The 21,708-nt window shown below is 32.7% G+C and overlaps 2 protein-coding genes across 8 annotated transcripts; one reads left to right on the forward strand and one right to left on the reverse strand.

Annotated features, from left to right (window-relative positions):
- Window positions 1-2,058: 2,058 nt before the first annotated feature.
- LOC114190014 (protein YELLOW LEAF 1, choloroplastic-like) lies at window positions 2,059-13,643 on the reverse strand. Of its 3 annotated transcripts, none has more exons than XM_028078757.1 (5): window positions 13,504-13,643; window positions 11,068-11,137; window positions 10,802-10,950; window positions 3,241-3,319; window positions 2,059-2,580 (listed from the first exon to the last, which is right to left on the reverse strand). In XM_028078757.1, the coding sequence occupies exons 2-5, from the start codon at window positions 11,105-11,107 to the stop codon at window positions 2,393-2,395; spliced, it is 456 nt and encodes a 151-aa protein (XP_027934558.1). In that variant the 5' UTR covers window positions 11,108-11,137; window positions 13,504-13,643; the 3' UTR covers window positions 2,059-2,392. The 3 variants fall into 3 exon arrangements, with proteins under 3 accessions (XP_027934558.1, XP_027934559.1, XP_027934557.1); XM_028078758.1 differs by having other exon boundaries at window positions 13,549-13,606; XM_028078756.1 differs by lacking the exon at window positions 13,504-13,643 and adding an exon at window positions 12,112-12,228.
- A 1,633-nt stretch (window positions 13,644-15,276) lies between these two features.
- Window positions 15,277-21,452, forward strand: LOC114190423 (thioredoxin-like 3-2, chloroplastic). 5 transcript variants are annotated; one of them, XR_003605805.1, is made up of 7 exons: window positions 15,277-15,707; window positions 17,135-17,209; window positions 19,318-19,376; window positions 20,077-20,094; window positions 20,171-20,233; window positions 20,717-20,805; window positions 20,986-21,452. XR_003605805.1 is itself a non-coding variant. In XM_028079298.1 (5 exons), exons 1-5 carry the CDS (start codon window positions 15,412-15,414, stop codon window positions 20,197-20,199), a joined length of 477 nt encoding a protein of 158 aa, XP_027935099.1. In that variant the 5' UTR covers window positions 15,277-15,411; the 3' UTR covers window positions 20,200-20,536. The 5 variants fall into 5 exon arrangements, 2 of the variants coding, with proteins under 2 accessions (XP_027935099.1, XP_027935098.1); XR_003605804.1 differs by having other exon boundaries at window positions 15,278-15,707; window positions 19,318-19,384; window positions 20,974-21,452; XR_003605803.1 differs by having other exon boundaries at window positions 15,278-15,707; window positions 19,318-19,384.
- The last annotated feature ends 256 nt before the right edge of the window (window positions 21,453-21,708 follow it).

Below are 21,708 nucleotides of genomic sequence, written 5' to 3' on the forward strand. Positions count from 1 at the left end.
ATCTTTCATTTTAAATTTTATTATGTTTGATTTGGATAGTGTTTGAAATTAATTTTTAATTGTCTAATGATTGAACAATATTGTATTCAATAATATTTGAATATTAAAATGATTGTAATGATTAATGCATTATTTAGGTTTTTGAATAAATCCATATTAATCATCCACAGGTTTAAAATAGTCAATAATTTTACCTAATAAAATTTAGTAGTGGGAGATTACCCACAAACTGTCTGCAATGGAAATGGATAAAGATCTGTTAGCATTATTTACAAAAGTTAAATTGTAAAAAATTATCCACGAAAGATTATCGTATGTATTACCCACAGAATTTGAGTGGTGGGTAATTACTCACGGACTATGCTCCGTATGTATTACTCACGGACTAACATTTTTCCCGGACTAAAAATTCATCAAAATTTATATATGCTACTATTACATACGGATTTAGAGTCATCGGTAATTCATAAATAATTTCTAATTATCTACGGACTTTTGTCATTATCCACAAATTTGTGTGACATATGTAATTCCTATTTTTTTAGTATACCTTACTATTGTGTGTTATTCCTGTTATCATGTTAACTCTTAATTAGTCCCAAAATTTTACATTTCTCTTTTTCATCCACTAACTTATAATAATCAATATTTTTTTTCATCAAATAGTGATTATCCTATTAATCCAGATAATTAAAGAAACTTAAAAGATATTTTACCTTTATAAACAAACATATACAGAAAAGAAAACTGTACCATACACAATAAAGAAACTTAACCTAAAACGTTCAATTTATTAAGTATTAAACATAAAAATAAAAGTTATTGGATCCTCAACAAAAATTATTATACGTTAAGAAAACTACAGGTTGACAATAGAAAGAGTTAAATAGAATGTGATACTCTTAAGATAGACCATTTAACATTTAAACAAAATAATTCATATTACTTTACTTACAACTCAGTTATGGGTAATTCTTCTTAATTTTTTTTAAAAGAATTTCACTAATTTAAAATTTAATTATAAATAAAAACATATATTATTTTTAGTTACCACTGCTCATCTTTCTCGTAAAAAACAATTGATACTCGAACTTAAAACAATATATTTTCTAATACTTAATATCACAATCACAAATAATATATGATATAATTTGATGTTGTCTTAATACTAAGAACATAAGGTTGTAAATATTATAATAAGAAAATAACGCAAGATAATATTTGATAAAGTTTGTAACACACTCACTTAAAATCCATAGTTTTAAGTATAAATATTTAGATATTTCAATCGTTACCTAAATTTAAATTTCCTTATTTATAAGAAACCACTTTAAACATTCAGCAAAACAAATACAAACTTACTCATTATATTTACCTTTATGTAAATAAATTTTAAATTACAAAAAGTATATAAATTATAAAAGTAAGAAAAATTATGAGTTACAATAATATTACCAAATAAAATATGAAAAGAAAATGCTAAAAATATTTAAAAAGAATGAATAATTAATTAAAATATTAGAACAAAAATAAAAAAGAAAAATTGGAATTACAAAATTATGAAAAAATAAAATTAAGATATAAAAAAGAGATGCTAAAAATGTTTAAAAATAATGAATAATTAATCAAATTATTAGAAAAATAAAACTATACAAAATTATGAACATATAAAACAATATATAAGTTGTATCAAAATACTTTGAAAATATATTTGTACCTCCATTTAAAATGGAGATTAAAAGTTGTAAATTAGTAAAAAGTAACTAAATTATAAATGAAAAAAAATGTAAGTTATGATAACATTATGAAATAAAATTTAAATAATTTAAAGTAAAATTTTTTATTTTTATTTTAATTTTAATAAAAACAAAATTCAGTAGACTTAAAAATAATCCTATATTAAAATGTTCATTTACATAATAACATCATTATATTTATTAATATTCTGTAATTTAATACGCAAGTTTACAATATAATTCAATTATTCCGTAAAACGTGCGTATAACAAAATCTATACTATAGTTTAGTGAATCTAAATAATAGGTTCGAATACGGATATATACGCATAGTATGTAGAGACACATGCATTAAATAATCCACACAGATACAAATCTGAATACTGTTTTGAGGGAAAATCGTAATATCAAAAATTTAAATTCTAATTATATTCCTTCTATCTTTATAAACCTTCATTGAGAAAAAAAAGAAAAGAAAAGATCATAAAGCCATTCCTCAGTGATTAATTTCTATAAGCATTTGAAGTATTCCAAGTTGCTTGTGTACTTCAAAATGAATCCCTGCACTGTCTCTGTTGTATCTGTTGTAAAGTAGGAGTTTGCATCAGATTTGTAAAGTAATTTCACTCCTACAGTAAGAATCCTCATCTTGAAGATCATCTCTTGTGTTTTCTTTGCCATTGTTTCTCAATGTCCTTTAGAATATCCAGCACACCCAGAATACCCAGAAGGGGAAGACCACCGGAAAACTTACCTCCACCTCCTCCATTACCACCATTTCCATCGTCGTCTCGAGGTGGCAAACCAGGTCCATTGTTATCGAGTTTAGGGGACTTCACTTTGTCTGCCATTTCAGATAATGAAATGAATTAGCATTTTATACTCATATGGATAATGAATCATTTATGACAAAGGGTGTACTGGCATCTATAGAACATCTTAGGATATATATATATATTACTGTATAAGAGTAAAATACAATAGATTATAAGCTATAAGGTTTTACTTCAAAACAAACACAGCAGAAGAAAAACTGAAGAAGATCAGCACAACAGTCCAAAAAGTCTACTAGGAAACCCTTCTGCAACCTTTTTCCATAAATAAATAAATAAGAACACCCACAACTCTCTTCCTTTACCTTTCAGCAAAGAAGATAGCTTTGAAGCTTATAAAAGAAGTACATTTTTAAGCCTTCTAAATCCCTTAGACACTCCGAAATGTACTAGTTTGCCATAATAATCTAGTTTAGCCTTCTGCTCCTCGTACAATACATATTTGGAACGAAAGCTACCTTTTACCTCTTGACCAAAGCAAGAATTTGAAAATATATGCCGTAATTCTTAAATTATCTCAGTCCTCACCTTCACTCCTAATATAACCTAACAGTTTCACGTTATTTTAGTTATGTGGAAATTACACAGATGGATGTGCATGGGAAGAAAAGAAAAACGAAGATTACACATATAATCAAATGGTAGTGGCCAACACATTGAGAGGTTATTACCAGGTGTTATAGTCATTGACCGAGAATTGCGTGTTAGGGTCTGGGATGCACTTGCAGCTGCCGCAGCACATTTAGTATTCTGTTCACAATAAACAATCAGAGTCGTTAAAGATTTAAGCCCAGCATCAAGACTTGAACTGAAACTAGCGACAAAAATAACAATCCAAAAATCTTCTTTGATGTAAATCTCAAACTTTTTGTATTAGGATGAGAAATTCAAGATTTCAAATGATTTGAAATGCATAAGATTTGGGTCGCTTTGAGTTAAGTTTCCTTAATTTTCTAAATATTTTGTTTGGATGAATCAATTGAACTTTTTTTGAAGATTTCAAATTATTAATTTGTACAAGAAAATTTACTTTTCACTTTAAGTATTTCTTTAAAACACATATTTAAAAATTAAAATTTCAACATTAAAACTTAATATTAAGTAAAATTAGCTAATTTCTTAAATACTTGACAACATTTAATGATTTCAAAATACATTTAACTTAAATATTTAATAATTCAAAAATACAAATATTGTTGAGTGTTACATCCCTTATGATATATATATATATATAGAGAGAGAGAGGAGAAAGAAGTGATAGAGAAGGGAGAGGCAGTGAGTACCAACAATTTCAAGTTTTTATTTCAAATTCTATAATTTCAAGTATTTAGAAATGCTTCCACAAATTATTAGAATTTTAATTTTTTTAAAAATCATTATTTCAAAGAAAAATATTTCCAGACAAATAAAACCAAATTCCCACATAAGTTAAATTGCTGACTTAAATTTCCTCATCAAAGCATAGCATGAAAGATAAATTATTAACATGTATGAATAAATCAACACCATTTTTTGAAAACCTTACCAGACTAGAAAGTTCAAGTGGGAATCATTAACATAAAAAATAAAACAGAGCATCTCAAAACAGGTCGACAACCCAAAACTGGTTTGTATGCTGCAAACAGTTCGTACATTTTAGTTTCTCAATTTTTTATTTTAATTTAAATTAAAATAGTCTTAAGATAGAGATATAAAAAGCGTACTTAAAATTTTTACGTAAGTATACATTATTTAGTGAATTATTACTAATTTTTATTTTATTAAACATATAATCTAGTCATTTTTATTAATTTAAAATATTTAAAATCACCATTTCTCATTATTTTATTTTATTACCACAATATTGTATAATATTAAAAATCTAAATATAATTACTACTAGTTCTCTAATAACTATTACTACCGGTTTTACCACAATTAAAGCAGTTCAATCACCAGAATTATTGATCAACACAAAACACTAAGAATAAATAAACTTAATAAACAACTTAACCGACAACCAAGGGGAGTACCGAAATCACCTGTTACCCAATGCCTATCCATTTCCTTATCCCTCCAGTAGAAAAAAAAAACATCACAAAAACAAATCTTTAAATTCTCTCTTAATTAACAAGTTCTTTTGTTTCTCTGTTTTGATGTTACTTTTGAATTACAGGCAAGGAAACAGATGAGGACACGTGAATTTATTCTAGAAGGGGATGTGATATAGGATACACAATCAGAAAAAGGACTCAAAGGTGCAAGAGCAGATGTAGGAGTAGGAGGATGTTCCAAGTAATTGTTGGAAGAGAGGAGGATGGAGAATCGTATTTCAAAAGGGTGATTATTTACATGTCGGTACTGCATCATCTAGCGAAGGAGGTAGCAAAGATATATCAACACCCTCATTGTAGTGGAATGAAGGGGATACAAAGTGAATTTGTTCAGGATTTTTGTTTTTTCTGTGAAGTGGGTTGAACAATTCTGTTTTGGGGGTTAGTATCCCACTTGTTGGATATCTTGGGCAGAAACATTCTGAGATTCAGGGGTGCAAATAGAGAAAAAAATCAAGGTGAGTAGGGACCTGCAGTGACGAAAAATCAACGAGCTCCAACATAGAAAAACTTAAAAGTGGCTTGTTGGTGCGGTTTGGTGGTTTGTCTTGAAGAGATTTCAGATAAATGAAACAGTGAAAAAACATCTCACTGTTACTGTTTTACTACTGTTTATATAAGAAGATAGTAAGTAGAATACAAAGGGTCAAGGCCCAGTCCTAACCCCTAACCCTAAAGAAAGGATCCCATACATGATAAATAAAAATACTACATCTCAACACTCCCCCTCAAGCTGGAGCATATAGATCATATGCTCCAAGCTTGGAACATATAAATTGAATTCTAGGCCCTCTTAAAGATTTAGTCAGAATGTCTGCAAGTTGTTCATTAGAGCCGACAAACTCTGTAACAAGATCCTTGGATAGTAATTTCTCTCTAACAAAATGACAATCAATTTCTATATGCTTTGTTCTCTCATGAAACACCGGATTGGAGGCAATGTGAAGGGCTGCTTGGTTGTCACAATATAACTTCATCTGCTCATTTTCACAAAATTTCAACTCTTGAAGGAGTTGTTTAATCCATACTAGTTCACATGTAGCTAGAGCCATAGATCGATATTCCGCCTCTGCACTAGATCGAGCAACAACACTTTGTTTCTTACTTTTCCAAGATACAAGGTTCCCTCCAAGGAATACACAATACCCTGTGGTAGATCTTCTATCAATTGGACAACCAGCCCAATCTGCATCACAATACGCTTCAACTTGAGTACTTCCCTTGTTCTCATACAACAATCCTTGTCCTGGGTTCCCTTTTACATATCTGAGAATGCGAATCACAGCATTCCAATGATCAATGTGGGGATTTTGCATAAATTGACTAACAACTCCCACTGGATAAGAAAGATCAGGTCTTGTTATAGTAAGGTAGATGAGTTTTCCAACCAACCTTCTATACCTCTCTGGATCTGAGAAAAGTTCACTTTGATCTCTTGTTAATTTTTGATTTGAGTCCATAGGGCTATCAATGGGCTTGCAATTTGTCAGACCTGTTTCTTCCAAAATATCAAGAGCATATTTTCTCTGTGCAATGATGACACCTTCTTTTGATTGCGCCACTTCAATACCAAGAAAATATTTAAGACGACCCAAATCTTTGGTCTGAAAGTGGCTAAACAAATGGTTCTTCAATTGAGCAATTCTAGTGATATCATTTCCTGTGATAACAATATCATCAACATAAACCATAAGATAAACACATTTGTCAGGAGAAGTATGACCATAAAATACTGAATGATCCGCTTCACAACGTTTCAATCCAAAATTTTGCACAACACGACTAAATTTACCAAACCAAGCTCGAGGAGATTGCTTCAAGCCATAGAGAGAACGATGCAACTTACAAACTAACCCAGACTCCCCCTGAGCAACAAACCCAGGAGGTTGCTCCATGTATATCTCCTCTTCCAGATCACCATGAAGAAAGGCATTTTTAATGTCCAACTGATACAGAGGCCATTGGCGAATGGCAGCCATAGCAAGGAAAAGACGAACAGAACTTATTTTAGCCACAGGAGAAAAAGTATCACAATAGTCAAGACCGTAAACCTGAGTATACCCCTTAGCGACGAGACGGGCTTTGAGTCGGTCTACAGCGCCAGTCGGACCAACCTTAATAGCGTAGACCCATCTACAGCCCACAGACTTCTTACCAGGAGGAAGAGAGACAAGTTCCCAAGTCCCACTGTGTTCAAGTGCCTGCATTTCATCAATCATGGCTTGTCTCCATCCAGGATGACCAAGTGCCTCATCAACATTCTTAGGAACCTTAATGGTAGACAAGGAGGAAACAAAAGAGAAATATGGAGGAGACAAACGATGATAACTCAAAAAGTTATAAATAGGATGTGGATTACGAGTAGAGCGAGTACCTTTCCGAAGGGCAATAGGCCAAGTGTGATCGGAGTCAAGAGAAGATGAAGAGGATGAAGGATCCATGATTCGAGAATCTGGTGGAGAAGGATTTGAGTCACAGGGGTCTTCAGGCAAGGAAGGAGTCACTGGAGTGCGACGCTGATATGTGAGAAGAGGTGGTTGAACAATGTCATTGGCATTTTGAGGTTGAGTTTCAGGAAGAACCAAGGGATCACAGGATGGTAAAGGAAGGACTTGTTGAATAGATGAACTCTCCTCCATGGAGGACAAGAAAAAAGGTGTGTCCTCAAAGAATGTAACATCAGCAGACATATAATACCTTTTGGTTGAGGGAGAATAACATTTATACCCTTTCTGAAGGCGAGAATATCCCAAAAAGACACACTTAATAGCCTTTGCAGAAAGTTTATCAAGACCTGGAGAGACATTATGAACAAAACAAGTACATCCAAACACACGTGGAGAAACACGATACAAAGGATCATTTGGAAAAATTATCGAGTGAGGAATTTTATTTTCAATAGAAGAAGAAGGCATCCTATTGATTAGAAAACAAGCAGTGAGGACTGCATCTCCCCAATGATGAATAGGAACATTGGTATTCAACATGAGAGAGCGTGCAGTTTCGATAAGGTGTCTATTCTTTCTTTCGGCTATGCCATTTTGTTGTGGAGTATGAGGACATGTTGACTGATGTAAAATTCCTTGGGAAGATAAAAATGAGGAAAACGCAGCAGAAAAATATTCCTTAGCATTATCACTTCTGAGAATTTTAATTGTCTTCCCAAATTGGTTCTTAATTTCATTAAAGAAGGACACAAATATGGATAAAAGTTCCGATCTTTCTTTCATTAGATAAACCCAAGTACATCGAGAGAATTCATCAATGAACGTTACAAAATAGTTAAAACCAAAAGAAGTGACACGACTTGGTCCCCAAACATCAGAATGAACAGTAGAAAAAGCAAAATTACATCGTGTCTCAGACTTTTTAGGGAAGGAAGATCTAACATGCTTTCCTAACTGACACGATTCACAATCTAAGGCTTGAATGTGTTGGAGACTCGGAACCATCATCTTCAACTTAGACAAATTTGGGTGACCTAAACGATCATGCAAAAGTTTTGGGGATGAAGTTGCAAAACAAGATACTGAGGAGCTTGGTTTTAGGAAATAAAGTCCCCGTGACTCATGTCCTTCTCCAATCAGACGACCCGTACCATGTTCCTGTATAGCAAAGGAATTAGCAGTAAAGGTTACAGAACAATTTAAGGAACGAGTCAATTGACTCAAAGAGATTAAATTGTAAGGACAATGAGGAATGTACAAAACAGAGTTTAAATTTAGTGAAGGTGATAAAGAAACTTTGCCAATTCCTTGAGATGCCACTTTGGATCCACTTGCAACAGTAATAAAATGAGGACTTTTGGGAGAGGAAATGGAGGAAAATGAGGAAATGTTACCAGAGACATGATCTGAGGCACCTGAGTCAAGAATCCATGGACTAAGACCTTCCACAGATTGAGAGATGCATGCAGTTGACATTGAAGAGGATGGGCCAGGATTGTTGGATTTCTCAGATTTGTACCTCAAGAATTCTTGGTACTCTTCATCAGAAATTCTAGATTCTGAATGATCAGACTTGGACACATGAGCAGCTTTATCGGGAAAACCATGTAAGGAATAACACTTGTCTTGGGTATGGCCCATTCTATTACAATATGAGCATTGAGGACGCCCACTTCGACCACCACGTCCTCCACGGTTGCTCCGACCTCCTCCTCTTCCTCGTGGTGCTACCATTGCTGATGTTTCAAAAACATCAGTTGAACTTTCATCTTTGACCAATGTAGGTACACGAAGAAGTCTAGTAACTAAGTTGTCCATCGAAGGGATTTGATCACCGGCTAAAACTTGATCACGCACATGATCAAAAGTTGAGTGTAGGCTCCTCAGAATTAAGACCATGTAAAACTTATCAAGTTTTTTGTTGATATCTTCTAATGAATCAGCCACAAAAAAACTCTTCAATTCTTCTACTGCAGCCCTAGCCTTTCCGATATGAGAAACCATATCATGATTGATTTGTTTGAGTGAGGCTACTCTTTGAGTTGCATCAAAGAGGCGTTGAATGTCGTTAGCAAAAATATCTTGTGCCCTTTTCCAAAAAGAGAAGCATGTCTTGTAAGGTCTCAAAATGTCTAAGACCTCTTGCTCAACTGATTGCCATAAAACAGCACACAACTGAAAATCCAATTTCTGCCACTTAGGTTTCTCTTCCTCTGAAATATTAGAGACCTCTTTTTCAAGATGATCATGATAACCTTGACCAAGAAACCACAACTCCACCGAAGCTGACCAAGAGGAGTAATTTTTCCAGTTCAGTTTCGCAGAGGTAATAATAGGAGTAGCTGATAGAGAGGGAGACATTCCACCCGTAGAAGCCATTAAAAAAAACTTAACTTTTGAGAAGAAACCCTAGGGTCAAGATATGGTCACCGAAACAGAGAACCAAGAGCAGATATAAGACCAGGAGGCTCCGGCGAGACGAACGACGGTGGCGCGGCGCGATTCCGGCGCCGGGAAGGCGGCGCGTGGTGTACACGCGCGTGAAGGTCGCCGGAGAGAAGCGGAGCGTGGCGGCGCGTGCGGAGGTTTCCGGGGACGTGACTTGCGGGGATGGGTTGCGCTCCTCGAGGCGCACCTAACCCTGACTTCGCCGGAGTATACTCGCCGGCGGCGACGGCGGCGACGGCGGACGGCGCGGCGGACGGCCGCGGCGGACAGTTGCGGAAGACGGCGGACGATGACAGTCACTGTGACAAACAGTGAAGACGAACCAGACTCATGTTCTGGCTCTTGATACCATCTTGAAGAGATTTCAGATAAATGAAACAGTGAAAAAACATCTCACTGTTACTGTTTTACTACTGTTTATATAAGAAGATAGTAAGTAGAATACAAAGGGTCAAGGCCCAGTCCTAACCCCTAACCCTAAAGAAAGGATCCCATACATGATAAATAAAAATACTACATCTCAACAGTTTGAAAATAGAAAACCCCTTCAAAAATCTCTCTAAATTGCAACAAGGAGGGTCTTTTAATGACTCAAATACCTGTTCAGCAGCTCTCTCTTAATTGACATTTTTTTGTTTCTATGCTTTGGTGTTATGTTTGAATAGGGGTAGCGGGAAGGAGACATAGAAGGGGGTGATATGATTCTAGAAGGGGATGTAGGAAGGATAGTAGACTGAAGGGTAATAAGCTCAATGAGGGCTTGCATGTGTATGTGAGAAGATGGAAAGATGGGAAAAACGTACAGAGGGAATTTCAACTAATGAGAACAAGGAAGTAGGGGATTTAATTAAAGAATAGAAGCATAAAGATTAGAGAACTAGCTGCATTTGAACGGAAAGGATCCTGACAAGATAAGATAGAGAGGGCTCTTTATATGAATGGTTTCGTGGGTTATGGGGAGGTACTAGTACAACAGAATTCTGGGCAAGATTAGAGGTCTCCTGTATTTTCAAGAGGGTTTCCTCTCTTGTAAGGAGCCAAACTCCTATTGTTGGATAGATAATATTCATAGATTACCAGTGTTCTATCTGAACCTCACAAACTTTTCAGTTCTGACTAATTCTACTTTGCAAACAATACAGAGCATTGGATCCTCTTTACAACTACATTAAGATATACCATGCATAAAACAAACAAATAACAGATAACAAGAACCAATAGAGAAAGTGAATAAGAATAACTTACCAAAGCAGCTGCACGTCTAGTATATGATGAACTCTGCACTGTAGCAGTTTTAAGTTCTCCTTTTCTGACGTTATATGGTAAGGGTTTCAGCCCAACAATGTTTGGTCCATTACGCTTAACATCAGCTTCAGGCTGACTTCTAATACCAACTGCATGTAAAAAAGAACAATAACTTATTCCATGATTCAATCAACTTCTAAGACACTAAAGTCATGGCTTTATGTTGCTAGAAGTGAGCACTATCAAGATGTATACAATCGTAGTACCTGGTAAAAGTAGAGGTGAAAAGCCAACACTACTTGCCATAGTGATCCACTGCTTATGACCAAATGTTATCTGTTTGCATGATGAGGCAGATAACAAATTATCAGTTTCAAACAGAATATATACGATGAGCTGAGGGGTAAATGTCAAACAGGAGATGGAAAAATAAGTGCTCATAGTTGTACTTTAATTCATTCTACATCAGTGTACATATAGGCCATTTTTGAACTAATTTCTGGCAAGAATTCAGTTTAATTCACCATTGAATTATCAATGAATTATAGTGTTTTCCATCATTTGAGAAGTTGCACATAACAAGCTGTAAGAGAATATAATCCAAAATATAGTGATAAATTACAATGTAGTTTTCTAGATAAGGAGGGAAAGTTGATACTTCAAATACAATAAAAGCTACAAAAGTTTCAGTTACAGAAAAACATTTCTTTCTAGGAATTTAAATGCATCTGTTATGGTATGATGAAATAGCCCAAGAGACCCAGCAGCTAACTTTAAATAGGAAATATTGAATGAAAAACGCCAAGTCATAAAACCAAGACCTGTCCTCAAAGATTTGGCATCCAGTTGAGCACTAGACATCAAAATTAACAAACAGGAATACAGAACATTTGGACATTCATTACCAAGCTATTTCGTGTTTGTAGGATGATAAAACATTAAGAAGATAGAAGTTGAAAAAGATTACTCCAGACCAAATTTTATCAAAATATTGAATTGTCAAATTTCAATATACAACCCTAAACAAGGTAAATTGAACAAACAAAAGGGGAGTGGTGGCTATTGATTGTAGTCTCCTGTCTACAATTTTTATATGACATCAGTTTTGAATTTGACTTGACCTAATAGTTAACATAGAAAAGACCCATAGAGGTCAAAACCAGAAAGAGATAAAGTGGAAACAAAACTGAACCCGAAACTGAAACATAATCATAATAAGAAATAGGCACTGTGACCTGCTTAAACAAATTGAAATCGATCTCAAATATTTTTGTTTTCATAACTCTTAAGAAAAATGAATTTAAACCTAACTTAATCTCACAAGAACCGACTTGTAAGGTGAAATTTGCCCTCGTGTCAAGGGTTGGACTTCTCAAGCACGAACCTAGGGGGAAATCAATAGCAAGTGACATATTAGGCCCAACAAACTTGACTAAGATAAACTTTGAATGGTTGTGATACCATCTTAAGAAATGAACTTTAAGTCTAACACTGCATGAAATCAGTTTATAAGGTGATGTTTGCATTCACTTATATATTATAATTTGACCATATCTTCTGAAGATGTGGGATATCCAACAATGTTAGACTAAATAAATAATTGTTACTTTTTACAGCTGTTAACTTTTATAGCTGTCAGCTATTATTAACATTATTCCTAAGATTCAACAAATTGTTAACTCTCAGATCTTACCAATTATGATGGGATTTGAAAATTTTGCAGAACTCATTATAATTTCTAGCAATTTGAATTAAATTTTAACCAAAAATGAATTACAGTTGAGGATCAAATTCTAAAAATTCCAGAATTAGGGTGTGTTCGGGAGACATTTATCAATTTTATTAAATATTCTCTAATGTGGTAATTTTTTAAATGAAAGATTAACACAATCTTAATATCCAAATCTTTTGTTTATCTTTCCAAACATCAAACATCTCTGAATTAAAAAAAATACAAAATTTGTCCTCCCCTCCCTTCCCCTCCAAAGTCCAAAATCTCACCCCCAAACATTCCCCAAGGAAAGGATACTACAAGAGCATTATTAATCTTGATGATATTTTTCATTATTGATGTAGCAGTAAGCATGTGGCGCAATAAACTACAACTAAATTATATGTAAAACATAAAATTTTGGTTGCAAACATAGAAGCAAAATACACTGACGCAAGCCACAACAAACATAAGCAAAACGCATTTCAAAACAGCGGTCCCCAATACCATTATTGTGAGAAATTGACACAGACAATTCAAAACTCACCCTGCTCGAACAACGAACACAAACCAACAAACACAAACCCTTGGCAGCAAGAAGCAAAGAATTTCCCGAAGTCAAACAGAATTGAACCACCAAAGATAAGGATATAAGAAATAAACACACCTCATAAACAATTACAAAAATCACCAATAACACATAAGAAGGGCACAACATCATACAGACAAGGGAAACATAACTAATAATCAACCTTTCCTGGATAAGAATAAATCAAAGTGTAAATATAGTGCATAAGATTATTCTTCTTCTATTGCCTTATCATCAAGATATCATATGAAGGAATTAAGTCAATTGATTCAGGTTAAAACCGATTCTTTAGATAATGGAATAAAGTAATCCATGACAAAGAAAACAAAAGTGCGCAATTAAAACCAACATTTCAAGAAACATGCATAGGGTGTGATTGCAAGGGAGAGAAGAGAAGATTACATTCGTACGAGAGAGATGATTGTGTTGTGTTGTGGCTAGAGTTACCTTTCCTTTTGCTGTGTTTTGGGGTTCAAAAATGGAGAATGAATTTCATTGGGAAAGAAACTGGGTTAGGTATGAGATGTTTCTAGAACAAAAATAACCCATATAAATGATGTAATGATGTTATTTTAATATTTTCATTATATTGATGAATAAAAGTAGAGAATGTATCAAATTATAAACTATAAATCACAATTATATATATGTTTAAAAATATTTATTTGCTATAAATTTCAACTATATGGAGACCATTTTTTTTATTTAAAAATTGATATGAATTTAAATGCTATGATGTGATAATTGTTCAATAACTCAGTTAAAAAAAGCTACCTTAACTTATTGAAGGAAATTTAAATTTTCAAATCATATTTTATAAAAATTTAAGTTAATTTTATTTTGAAATATAAATTTTAGAATTATTAAATGGTATTATATGCTTAAATATTTGATTAATGATTGTGCAGTGTCAAACTTTTACACTATCAATAAAATAAATTATCAATCACTAATATAAGATTGTGATTATAAAAGTTTAAAAAATGATCATACATTATTGTGTGATTAAATGGTAGAGAAAAAATCTTATAGATATTTACTCATGCTTTTGTTTATAAGTGTGCACTTTATTGGATAAGTAGCTAATTTAGATAAATTTAAAATGCAAAAGAGATTACCTTATTTTTCTTTGTTTGAAAAACCAATTACTAAGTTGAAAAAAAAAAATGAAAAAAACTTTTACTTTCTGTAATTTTATAATTTTAATTTAGGTTTAATTTTATTATAAATTTATATATTTTCAATTAAATCTTTATTATTTTTATTATATAAAATAATTTAAACTTTTATAACTTTTAAATGAAATTTAATTATTTTATTTTATTTAATTAGCCTACGTGGTTAATTCAATATTTGACTTTGTTTTTTGATATATTATATAAAAAAAATTGAGTTTTATGATTAATATAAAATACTATTATAATTAATATACATAATTTTATTATTTTAATTATATATATATATATATATATATTAAATATCATATGTTTTAATTAGTATAGACATAATGAAAAAACCACATTATTTAATTAATAAAGTTAAATAATTAAAAATACTAAAAACCATAACAAGTATTTAATAAATAAATTTTGAAATAAAAAATTTGTTACATATACTTAAATTTATAAAAAAACTAAAAATATAATTAAATTTTTAATTTAAAATTAATTTTATACAATTAAATATTTGATGAAACAAATATATTAAAAGCTTGAAGAAAAGTTTATCCTAATAAGACCTAAACCTCATTACAAAGGTTCATAGTGATACACCTAGGACATGTAAGATCTCTATAGAGTTTTCTTTAGCAGTTAAAATTATAATTAATTTAGATTTTAAAATAATTATGATGATTAAAAGTAACATTATATAATAGTTATCTATACTATTATATTATATAAAAGATATATTTTTTATAAATGTCATTTTTTTTAATTCTTACGTTACATTTTTTTACTTTTATCAACAAAAACATTTCCATTGTTTAACATTAATACAAAATATAATTAGATAATGTTAATGATTTAGAACTGGATATGATTCTTGTATAATATTATTACATCTTATAATCTGTTAAAAGCACAATTATTTCTGAATAGTAATTTATTAAACTTATTGCTTTAAAAGATTTTTCTCAAAACTATACTACCATGTTAGATATTTTGAAACCTAAATAAACTGATTTTGAAAAGTGAGAGAAATGGTGATATAAACCAAATTCAAAGCCTCCTTCACTATTTGTTGTGTTTGACCAAGTAACAGCGATATTCTCTCCGTTCCCGTCAGGCCGTTCCGTTGTCCTTCTCTGCAATGTCACACCATCTTCGCACTCTTCAACTTCCACCACTCTCCCCGAAAATCCCAACGACCAATCCACATTCTTTCTCCCTCCATTGCTTCCGCTCCGGCTTCAGGTTTGGCTTCCATTCTTCCGTCTCCTGCGGATGCGCGCGCCAAACCTCTCCGGTTCGGTTCAGTCATCAAGCGTCCTTGCAAGAGGAAGGAAAACCTGTTTCCCTTTACCTTCAACCTGTCTCAAGCGAAACTCACTTTGATCTTCTCCTCGATCAGGCTCAAAGGCTCCACCAAGCTGTCGTTGTGGTTTGGTAGGTTCCTTCTTCCTTAAGACTCTTTTGACTTTTCTTCAAATTTTTAATATGTTTTTTTTAGATGAGTCTTTCCTTATCAACTTGAGAAAAATATGAAAGAAAAAAAGAATTTGACTTATCTTAACTTCTGGATAGATTAATTTGTAGGCATTGTCTTGTGTAGTTTTTCTTAAATTTTTACATTTTAACATGTAATTTTAGATTTTGATGAAGGGAATTGCATTTTCTTGTTTATAAAGTATAGTTTTCTGTTACTGAAAAAAAAAGTAAAAAAAGAAGGAAAAAAAAGGAAAATGATGAAGTAACTCCAAAATATGATTTTTTTTTTCCATTTTGGTTGATACTTGAGAAGTAAAAAGCTTAAAATAACAGTATATCAAAATTAAATTATTGTTATTGTTATTCATGACTTTTTGGACTCTTGTTTCCTTTTTGAAACTTCTGATATTTCAAGTTTCAGGCTAGGAGCTTTGTAGGGAAACAGAAGTATTTGTCAATCTTATTTAGAGAGAGATTTGATCTAAAGGGAAGATAACAAGATATATGAATATGTATGGGGTGATGTGCTCTTGAGTCTGGCCTATTGTAATTGTGGGCCTTACAGAAACATTTTCTAGAAGTAATTGAGCATCACTCTATCTATTTAGTTTTTTTTTTTTTTTTGTTTAAGTGAACACATTAATCAAACTAAATTTTGGTAATCAAACCATGGTTATACTTACAGGTTTGTGTAGTTAAAATTATCATTAGTAATAGCAATTTTTTTGTCTGAACAAAAGCAATCTTAATAATTGAGAATTTAACTTGCTAAAAATCAACTAGTGACGCTCTTGGATGGGGGAGGCTATGTAATAATCAGGCACCAGCTTGTCTGTTTGATGAATGTTAGCAGTGCCATTGTTTAATCACAAGATTTAGTCTTTTATTAGTGGGCGAAGGGCGTCTTTGAATGTGTTTCTCCATAAAAGCTTTTAGAAGAGAAAAAGATAAAATTGGCTTCTCTATAAGTTAAAATTAAATTATGCACAAGTTCAAAGTAAAAATTTGGAGAAGTTACATGAGAGAGCTAATCAGCTGATGCATAAACTAATCTTAACTTGACAAGTCAAGTTCATTTTTGTTTTTCTTATTTTAATTTCCTAGAAGTTTTTATGGAAAGATCGTCCAAACAGGTCTAAAATCCAAGTAGTTTTTACTAAATGATACAGGATGCCAGTTCTATTTAATGGATCCTGTACGAATTTCTTCTAATATTAGCCAGTTTCATGGAAAAAGTGTGCCAATGGTAATCTGAGTTTTAGTTCTGAGTTTTATGTATAGTATTATACATTACATAAAATATAAACTTATTTGTTTCATTTGTCTGATTAGTGAATATTTATTTTACAATTATGGCCTTTGAGGTGAGATTCCTTGGTTTGTAGGATGGCAAATTGGTGCAGAAAATGTATATACTTAAAACCAAAATTGGAAAAGTTGGCAGCAGAATATTATCCAAGGTGAGATTACATTTGTTTTCCTCTATCGCGCAAAACTAGAATAATTTCTGAGCATATGTTCATTTATATGTGTGCTTAACCTAATGGAATCAGACTATGATACATTGACCAGTGTCAGGGAGTTTTCTTTTATAATCCTTACCGTGGACTGAAAATTTTCTCTGGTATTATTTAATGTACTATAGTCTATAAAAGTCCATCTTGAAACATAAATCTCTGTTTTGAACAAGAGTCTTTGAGAGAAACTGTGTCATGTTTGCATGCAATCCAGCTTATTTACCTACAAGTGCTTTAACTACAAGTCTTAGTCAAGGACTTGTGTAGTTGATTTACATTCGAAGATGTGCTAAATATGCTAATGATCTAGATTAGTATTTTAAAGCTGAAGCTTATTAAGCTTGCAACATATTAAAGGAAATATGAACACAACAGAATATGGGGTTTCATCCAAATTCCTGGTTTCACATCCATTGATACTTTCCTGTTTTATTGGTAGATTCAAATTTTGACTATAATAATCCAATAATGCTGAGATATGCGGAGTAATTTTTTTTTTTAAATAGGAAACTAGGAAAGTTCTAAATTAATGAGTGTGTATGTTTGTTTTCTAAATTTTAAGTAATGTAGTAAGGGAGAGTTTGCAACTTTGTCTGCTGAAGTTGTAATAGCAGAGGAAAAAGGTATAAAACTTCATGCTTTCAAAAGTTTGAGAAAGGGTTTGCAGCTTTTTTCTTTTAATAAATTGTGCTGTATATGTGATGTGTTTATAATGCTTTACCTTATTGTACTAATTATCAATAAGCGTAGAATGGGATGTGACATTCTCCGAAAACTGAAACCAAATGAGGCTGAAATCTTAAAAGAGCCCAGGCCCTCTCAACTAACGAGGTCAGGCTAATTTCATTCTCATGGAATAATAAGATTTTGTTGATGTCCTTGGCAGATAACTATTAGAGATCTTTGACTATTACTCTCCTCATTCCTCAACCTTTGTCCAGCTTTCTTCTTGGCATACTATCAATCCTATCATGTACGGATCGAGAATGACCCAGACTTCTTAACCATTCTCTCCAGTTATCACCTCAATCCCAACCCAGTCATTTCAGAACTGGATTTCATACAAGTAACACACGGTGTACTAGTGCTCAAAGTGTTTCAATCTACACCTATTTGAGAGCAGAATAGAGATCAATCCAATAACTTCAACTGACACTTGAAATCATTAAAGAAGCACTGTATTTTCCGTAACTCTTTTTGAAACCATTTCTGACAGCTAACCACAACTAAACAACAAAGTACAAATCCCCTGATAATTTTTTAGAATATCTGCGAAGAAAAATGGCAAAGGTACATCTGAACCACTTTCATCGAAGACACAACAACTATATCTCCCAAGCCATGAAACTACAATAACATAATTACGATCTGCCACATCTCTACAGTAAAATATACCAAAATCTGAACCACCAACTGTCAGATTCAACTAGCTGATAAATGTCACCAGCTACATTATTAGGCTTGGGCAGCTAGCCCTCTCTACCATCAAGCTCTATCATTACCAACCGGGTCATGACATATCTAAAATGTAACAGAAGCACTTAACCTGAAAGGAACATGGGATTGCACAGGACTGGTTTTGATTTAGAAACAAAATGAAAACCTAAGATACAATAGACAATGGAATTCCATGTGAACTTAGTACGGACAATAGATACAGCTCATGGTCGATGGTAATGCTCAAATAGTGTCTTGAAATAGAGTAATTGAGAAGCTATGTATATTGTGTATAAATGGTCCATTTTATGCTACCTGTGCTTTAAGCTAAAAATCTAGAAATGTTAACTGCAGATCAAATTGACAGCTATAACTGCAACATCATTGTAGCTGCTTGAGATTTTGAGATGTGTTTAGTATGATAATGATTGAAAGATACTCATAAGCTACTGAATCTAGGTTGATGCACAAGATGTTAATGTATTACTGAGCTATTTGTATTTTAGAGCATAGAGATGATACCTTGCATGTGTAATTGTTTGGTTATGTTATGATATTATGATAAGGCTTATCAACTCATTAATCTAGGATTTGTTTATGTGGATGTCATGCAGATTGCAGTTCTACACTGTTGATGTTAATACAGTTTCACACAAACTTGTTGCTCGTGCAGGTGTGACTGTGAGTTTCTCGTAGCTTCCCCTTATGTTCTTTCTCTTTCAATTGTATGTATTAAAAATTGTCTGATTTTTTTACATCTTGAATTTATCAATGTCTTTCCATGAACAGATGTTGCCATGTGGGTACTTCATGTCTGCCTGTTAGAAAAACCTATATAGAAACTTGTTGGATAAATATGTTTAGTTTCCATAATTTTCTTTAAATTATGCCTTTACATCATATGCATTCGTGCTTGGCGAAATTGTTCTGGTATCTTTAATTAATATATGTTTTGGAGAAGACCAATCAAACTCCTGGAAAGAAGAGTTGATCATGTGGATCAAGGAAAATGCTATAGAATTTTTCTGTAAAAGGCCTTTGTCTAAATGAACTTTCTGAAAACATGGCAGGACAATGCTGTATTTTGAATTTTGATCCATGTCCCACTTAATGGGAAAGGCTTTTGTTGTGATTATTTTTGTTTGTTCTTTGAATTTTTTACTCAGGAGCACCTGAGGAAAATGTGTGGTTTTTTGAACCTCTCACTAGCAAGATATGATAATTACAATATACCTCTGCCTGATTAGTCTAACAATTGATATGCAACCATTATATTCGTTTCAACTAAATTTGCTATGTAGACATTTTATCTTGATACTTATTAGATTCCATTTTTCATGTATTCATATGTCGTCGGCTCTCAATTACTGCAGAAAATGCCAACCATACAAGTAAGCACATTTTTGTTTGATTTGATTAATTTATTATATTCTTCTCTGTCAGTGATTTAAATGAATGTTGTTGCAGCTTTGGAAGGACGGCAAGAAACAAGCTGAAGTTATTGGTGGCCATAATAAAGCACATATAGTAGTAAGTGAGGTTCAGGAGATGATTGAGAATGAGTGACAAGTTTTAGTGCAGTGGACTTATTTTCCGCTATTTTGATCTATTTTATCAAATGGTTTTACATTACTGCATTTTTTTTTACCAGTCCGTGTATAAAATAAAAAAAATATTATGTTGCCATTTTTTCTTTTTTATTTACCTAAAACCATTACTTTTAAAGTATCTTACTTACGTTAAAAGGTGTTCAAATCCTTATAGTTGAGGTAATGTGAGATATCTCCTGATATTCGGATCTTTGTCTTATTGAATGAGATTTAAAATTTTATAGTTTCCTCTTCTAAAGTTTTTTTTCCCTTCTTTCTTACGTTAAAAACATTTGAGGTGTATGAGATGAGGATAAGTGGTCTGTTGTCAAATATTTGATGTATACCTCAATACGAAAGATGAAAGTTAGAGCTGGTTAAGCTATTATTACATCGCGAGCTCTAAAAACAATTGTCAAATTAGGACTGTTCATGTGAAGACCCTGTTCAAATGTAACAAGATTGCATGGAGATGGATTTCTTGGTGACCATCACCTTCAAATGCACAAAAAGGTACCCTGTGCTATCTTTTTCTGTTTTGAATGTTAAGCACACAATGATCATAGTCACTTTAATTTCTCATTTACTTCCACTTGACCATCTTATTTCCTTCTTACTTTTTTCTCCCGTGTATATCAAAACTTATAGTTTTCCATTCCGTTAAGTGACATGGTTGTTAAGTCTACATTGCAGTCGCTAGTGGCGCATCTCGGGTTTAGGCCAAAGGACAAGTTGGAATTTGACATGTGGGTACTGTTTATGGAAACCACAGAAGTTTTTTCCCCTCTTATAGCTGCATGGCATCCAAGAACTAACATTCAAAGCCCCAACCAAGTCAATGAATGACACGACCAATTGAGTCGTGTGTGGAGTGGAGTTGCAACAAACTTTGAACCAAGCCACAATTTTCCTTCCACAGGGTCACAAATCTTACCACCAAACTCATCCTGCTAAACAACTTTATACCTTAGTGTCAGCTTCAGCACTATTGATCTGAAGTACTCAAATCTCTCTGACCTGGAATAAATGACCTTTCTTTGGGTTTCTCTCTCTTTATTGTATGACTTTGTAATGGCTTCTCACCAGCATGACGTGGCCTGAAGAAAGTTAGTGCAATATGGCTACTTATTTCTTCAATTCATTGAAAGTCCAAGTTACAATTCTAATTAGGCTATCAAGTTTTTCCTTCGGAAGTCTAACCTTGGTTTAGACGAGGAATTTTCAACAATTTTAAAAAATTGAAATACATAAAATTTGAATTACTTGCAACTGAATTTTCTCATTTTTTTAAATAGTTTGTTTGGATTGAATAATTAAAATATCTTATATTACAATTTTTTTTTGGATAAAGCAATTTAATTTATATTTTTGAGGCAAACTCAACTCATTCTGAATCCTACTTAAGTTAGTTCGACC

This window comes from Vigna unguiculata, chromosome 7 (genome assembly GCF_004118075.2).
Source record: "Vigna unguiculata cultivar IT97K-499-35 chromosome 7, ASM411807v1, whole genome shotgun sequence".
NCBI lineage: Eukaryota > Viridiplantae > Streptophyta > Magnoliopsida > Fabales > Fabaceae > Vigna > Vigna unguiculata.

What these genes read in the sequence shown, in the direction of transcription:
- LOC114190014 (XM_028078756.1), bottom strand. Translation starts at nt 12,213, where the DNA reads ATGTCACTTGCTATTGATTTCCCCCTAGGTTCGTGCTTGAGAAGTCCA. An exon ending in TCGGTTCTTGTGAGATTAAG is followed by an intron (nt 11,138 to 12,111) that starts TTAGGTTTAAAT and finishes TCATGCAAACAG; the next exon opens with ATAACATTTGGTCATAAGCA. An exon ending in GTCAATGACTATAACACCTG is followed by an intron (nt 2,581 to 3,240) that starts GTAATAACCTCT and finishes CTGAAATGGCAG; the next exon opens with ACAAAGTGAAGTCCCCTAAA.
- LOC114190423 (XM_028079297.1), top strand. Translation starts at nt 15,412, where the DNA reads ATGTCACACCATCTTCGCACTCTTCAACTTCCACCACTCTCCCCGAAA. An exon ending in CAAGCTGTCGTTGTGGTTTG is followed by an intron (nt 15,708 to 17,134) that starts GTAGGTTCCTTC and finishes CTTGGTTTGTAG; the next exon opens with GATGGCAAATTGGTGCAGAA. An exon ending in GCAGCAGAATATTATCCAAG is followed by an intron (nt 17,210 to 19,317) that starts GTGAGATTACAT and finishes GATGTCATGCAG; the next exon opens with ATTGCAGTTCTACACTGTTG.